Source organism: Stegastes partitus, unplaced genomic scaffold (genome assembly GCF_000690725.1).
Source record: "Stegastes partitus isolate 25-593 unplaced genomic scaffold, Stegastes_partitus-1.0.2 Scaffold115, whole genome shotgun sequence".
Classification (NCBI taxonomy): domain Eukaryota; kingdom Metazoa; phylum Chordata; class Actinopteri; family Pomacentridae; genus Stegastes; species Stegastes partitus.
Genome location: NW_007577846.1, coordinates 506,148 through 511,735, shown reverse-complemented (window position 1 = coordinate 511,735; position 5,588 = coordinate 506,148). Strand labels below are relative to the sequence as shown.

The window sequence follows — 5,588 nt, the reverse complement described above, 5'->3', positions numbered from 1 at the left end:
CATTGAGTACATGCATTAAGACAACTAAATGCAGTTTGGCATCTAAGTGCAAAACAAGAAGGAAAATGTGCATCATTTGCAGTATGAGTTTATCGCCTCCAGGGTGATAAACAGAGTGAACGGGGTGAACAACTTCCTCCAGCTGCTGTTTTCATCCAAAGCGATGTAGACAGCGCCCCCCAAATCTTATTAGTGGCCAAAAATATATGACATAGTGATGGGGACCGTCATAGAGAAGCTGCTATTGGCTCAATGTGGTCACATGACAGCTTGCAACTTCCTCGTTAGTATAGTGGACAGTATCTCCGCCTGTCACGCGGAAGACCGGGGTTCGATTCCCCGACGGGGAGTGAAGCTTGTTTTGATTTTGAGATTTTCTATTTTTTTTAAATTAACTAAATGTCAGAGCAGAATATTAATATAGAGCATTAATATATAGCTTAAAGAGCTCTGATTGATTAATTAATAAATATCCAAATAAAAAGGCACAAAAAGGTAAATCATTGATTATCAGCAATTATTTCTAAATTGATTAAATATCAGTTAATTTATGTATTTCTTATCTTTCTTTCTGTTTATGTTCAAGGGCGGAATTTTATTTTTCAAAAATAGGATAAAACTTCTAGAATATATTTATTTTACTCTGTTCAATATTAGCTGGGACGTTATAGTGAAGCTTTAAGCATTCCTCATTTTATTTAGGTGTGAAAGACTTCAAGAATGAAATAGTAGCAACAAAATTAAAAATGTATAAACAAGATGTGCATTTGTATTTATTTATATCTTTTTTTATTGTTTGTCAAAACTTTGAAACAGCGCCAGGAATCTATAAAGCTACATGTTGTGGTCAGAAATGGTACTGCAGCCAGCAGGCTTCAACAGACTCTTCTCTGGGTTACATTCAAATCAACTATAGACAGCAACATTTTACTTCATTGTCTTTGTGGTTGCCCTGAACTTTCAAAATATTTGCTAGATATTTATATATTTGTTTGCAGGAGTCCAAGTTGTAGATATTGTTTGCAGGGAGGAGCTCAGCTGTCCTCTTTCAGCCTCTGAACCTTCAAATTATTGAAGTGAAACTCAGAGTCTGGGGTTTCAGATGCAGGAAGCAGCTGATACAAAATGCTGAAAACAGGAAATCAAATCATGTGCTGACCAGAAAAACCATCTGGCCAACATGGTGGCATGACTTACCCGAATAGTTCCCTCATTTTGAAATCGTAGTGCATTCTGTCATAATGTGACTTCATCCTTAACAGTAGCCGACATGCCAGTAGAGTGTGAGCGAAAGATTTGTAATTACAACTAAATAATAGAAGCAGGAAATACTTGTGATAATATTATCCACAATCTAGTTTTCCTGTTTCCACATAGACTCAAATATGAAACCTTATTTCTTATTTATCTGGACCTAAAAATGAGATTTTCATCAGACCTTTAATATAAACTCATTTAGCATCACTACAGTGTTGTTAGAAGCTTGCTAAGGTATTTATAGTGGAACTTTGGGTGTTCTTTCTGATTGCAGCGGTTGTTGAGTAAGACAGGGCGACATAACTGTGTTGATTCTCAGGTGCAGACAGAGTTTTGTTCCTGAAGGGGGCAGGAACTGATCATCACAGCCTGGTGGTCCAAATATAGCAGAATGTCGGTCTGCTCTGACATGGCCGTAAAACTACTTGACGTGTGTTTTAAGCGTCGTAGTATGTTTAAAACGAAGGATTTCATCGAGTCAGAACTCTAATTCAAGATACTGATGTGTATTTGGACTGGTCAGAGTTCCAGTCTGAGAAATCAACATCATTCTGACTCATTTAAACTTAATTTAAAAGTCTCAAAAGGACAGTATAGATGAGAGGATAAAAGATATGTTGAGTTGGACTTATAACTAGTCAGAATAAAAGTGTAGACATCTGGAACTCATACTACATGCAGATGTTGCTGTAATGAGAAATCTACTTAAATTCCAGATATCTGCGACACATGTCCAGTCTAGATATTATCTGTATTTGGTGGTTTCTTCCTCCTGTGGGTCAGCTATAACTTACACCACAGTTTCACACCAACACTAAGTGAACACTTTAAAGTTTCCTCCTCCTGCTGGTGTTTGGTTCTGCAGATCCTCCCTCTGACGACTTGTGGTTTTTACTTTTTCAGCAGCTGTGGAGACTCGCTGTCAGTTGATCAGCGTTCGTCATGAAGATCGTGCTGCTGCTGCTCGTTCTCCTCACAGGTACTTTCTCTTTTAAAAAGCCCTTTTTTTAAAAAACTTTTATCATTTCATTCTGTCTTTTTCTTCTTGTTTGTCTCCTTTCTGGGTTAAATTTTCCCCTCTCGTGTGTGAAATTGTTTAAATCAAGAAAAACAGCCACAACTGTCACTGATATGTAATAATAATACTGATACAAACATGAATACTTTACACTGATAAAGACTTTTTTTTTGCGTCTTGTTTTGCACCTTTTCCTTTTGAATTCAGCTCGATGTGCTGCTGGCTGACAGACACTCGTTTATTCCACTTATATTTACATCTAAGCGAGAGGATCTTATGTGTCAAAGTGTCACAGTAACGGAGAACGAAGCGACAACAGCTGCAGCTGCAGACACACAACTGACCTGGTGAAAGCGATTATGTGTCCGCTGAAGTGTGATGTTGTGGGTTTCATATCGCTTACATTATCAGATCTTCAGAATTTATCGTCGCCTTGTGAAACTTGACTTGCAGCAGCAGAAACAGGAACCAGAAAACAGATCTGTGAGGAAAAAACTGAGCCAAAGAACAGAGAGAGAAAAAAAAGTGCTGATTAAAGAGAAATAAAATGAGGGGGAGTCAGGAGGTTTTTCCTGCTCAGAATAGTAAACGCAATAAATCTGTGTCATCGTATTTGACAGAAAACGTTTTCCAGTTATTTTTGAACCAAAATGTGTGATATGCTTGAGTAAATGAAACACCCAGCTAACTGAACTGGATAAAAAATGTATTCTCTATTTTTATAGTCAGTTTTAGTCATTTTGGAGCTGTTGATTTTCAGGTTGGGCTGGAAAAAAGACTCTTTAGGAGATGCCAAAAGTTCGTCTAGTAGGAAAATGTCTTTTCTCAAGTTTCTTGTTTGGTTGGACTTTCGACTCTGAGCTCAAACGCTAACATTTAAACTCAACCAAACCTGTAAAAATCCCTCCAGACTTCCTCAGAACTAGCTGAATTTTTAAAATCTGCAGTAACTTTAGTATATTTACTGAAGCCATGCAAAGGTTTACCTTCATAATATCAATATTTCAGCATTACAGACCCTAAACTGACGTAGTGGTGGGTTGAAATGTCCTTCTGTTTAATTCTAATATCGGCCTTCTTTGACACTAGCAAAATGTAAACACTGAGATTCTGTTTACTGGTTAAAATAATGTTTTCCCAACTGGTCACCATGATCATAGACTTAGCTGGAGCCATGCAGTCAATCTGGGAATATAATTGGATTTGTCCAAACTAATATATAAAAACTTGCAAACACAAATGTTGTGTCTCCATTTCACAGACTGAAGCTACATTCACAAGAGCTAAAATATTAGAAAACGGTTTTGACACAGAAGGAATCTTATCCAGAAGATGATCCTGGTGTCCACTGTAGGTATAAATGAGACCTTTCATTGTCTAGAACTTGTTCTGACCACCATCACATATGTTGATATGAGCCTTGACATTTGCCCCAGAATGCACATCATTACAAACACACCATGCCCACTTTGAAGCATGGTGGTGGCAGCATCATCAAGGCAAAAATGATCTTTTTATTGTCTAGAACTTGTTCTGACCACCATCACATATGTTGATATGAGCCTTGACATTTGCCCCAGAATGCACATCATTACAAACACACCATGCCCACTTTGAAGCATGGTGGTGGCAGCATCATCAAGGCAAAAATGATCTTTTTATTGTCTAGAACTTGTTCTGACCAACCATCATCACACATGCTATGAACTTTGAATGAAAAAAATGAACACAAAACAGATTCAGTGTTTATATTGTGACACCTGGATGGATGTAAAACTGATTTATTGCAGAACTCCAATGTGTGTTTCTTTTGTCCTGAACGTATCGTGTGTTTATCTGCTGAACTGATGAAGTTTTGAGGCTCAGAAATGATGGAAGAACTAAGACAAATTTTTAAAAAGTGTATAGTTCCACCTCTATGTACTTCAAAGGCCTGTAACTGAACATATTCATAGCATGAAGGTAAAACTTTGCTTCAATAAATACGCTGAAGTTGTTGCAGATAAATAATCAGCTGATTCTGAGGAGGTCAGGTTGGAGAAACTGATTGTTTTTTTGTTTTTTTTAATGACTCATGACTAATAAAAATCAGCCAGTATGTTAAAAATACTGATTCTATGGGACACGTTGGACTGAAGCTGAGATTTAAGAGTTTGGATTTTATCTGAAAAACCTTCTTGTCTTTCTGTCCTCAGTCTCTGAATGTTTCAGCTCCAGTGTTGAGGGTCAAACAGGTGAGAACGTCACTCTCACCTGTAAATATGACATAAAATACTACGGAGCTCTGTACGTTTGCTGGATTCGAGGAGACATACCAAGCAGGGGCTGCGGCAACCAGCTCGTCTCCACGGATGGATATAAAGTGAAAGAAGAGAGCCGAGTTTCCAGCAGGTACCAGCTGACTGGACGACTGGACGATGGCGACGTTTCTATGACGATAATGAAACTCACAGAGGACGACGCTGGACGCTATGGATGCAGAGTGGAAATACCCGGGTGGTTCAACGACGACAAACATCACTTCAATCTGACCATTAGAGGCAAGAAGCAACTTGTTCCGTCTGTTTTTAGACACATTTTCAGATTAAACATAAAAAAATCTGATATGAAATTTGATGTTTTTCAGAGTTCAAAGTAAATCTGATGGATAGTTTTCACAAAGCAGAAAGCCTTCATCAGACCATGATGTGGTTTACTTTGGTTTACTGGCAGTAATAATGTGGTTTAGTGTCACAATTGATCTTTATTTTTAGCTTCAATGAATCTCTGAGTTATCTGCTTTGGTCATAAAATGGTTTCGTCCTCAACACAAAGATGTTCAGTTTACTGTCATAGAGGAGGAAAGAAACCAGAAAATATTCACTTTTAAAAAGCTGCAATCAGAATTATTTATCTTAAAAAATGGTCAAATCAATGGTAATTGATTCAATAGTTGACAGCTAATAAACTCTACTGTCAGCATTATTCAGGCTTCACTTTTGTTGTTTCATTGAGTTGCTGCCACTAAAAACTATATTTCCGCTTTCTGACTTTGACCTATTTACATGTTTAGTGGCTGCTGATCATTTCTCTAGAAGATTCTCCACTCTGTTAAAATGCAACAACCTCCAACTGAACATCAACAACAACCGATTTGACAGAAATCATCCTGATTCTCAAATTTGCTGGAGGCGACCCAATCAGAGCTAAAAATCAGGTTTAATTCAAACGTTTATACATTTCAACTGAAACCAGCCAATCACAGAGCTTAAAACTCAATCATGTGAGCTACTTACAGCAAAGGAGACCTGAGGTGTTAGAAAGCTCGTAAGCT

At 37.7% G+C, this 5,588-nt stretch overlaps 1 protein-coding gene and 1 non-coding gene across 2 annotated transcripts in view; both read left to right on the top strand.

Moving 5' to 3' along the window:
- Nucleotides 1–278: 278 nt before the first annotated feature.
- trnad-guc (transfer RNA aspartic acid (anticodon GUC)) lies at nucleotides 279–350 on the top strand. The gene has a single exon. It is a non-coding gene; the product is annotated as a tRNA-Asp (tRNA).
- A 1,802-nt stretch (nucleotides 351–2,152) lies between these two features.
- Nucleotides 2,153–5,588, top strand: part of havcr1 (hepatitis A virus cellular receptor 1) — a 10,277-nt gene continuing 6,841 nt past the window's right edge. The window contains exons 1-2 of the mRNA XM_008278116.1: nucleotides 2,153–2,236; nucleotides 4,471–4,834. Coding sequence (XP_008276338.1) covers nucleotides 2,200–2,236; nucleotides 4,471–4,834 — 401 coding nt within the window. The 5' untranslated portion in view covers nucleotides 2,153–2,199. The remainder of the gene's footprint in view (nucleotides 2,237–4,470; nucleotides 4,835–5,588) is intronic.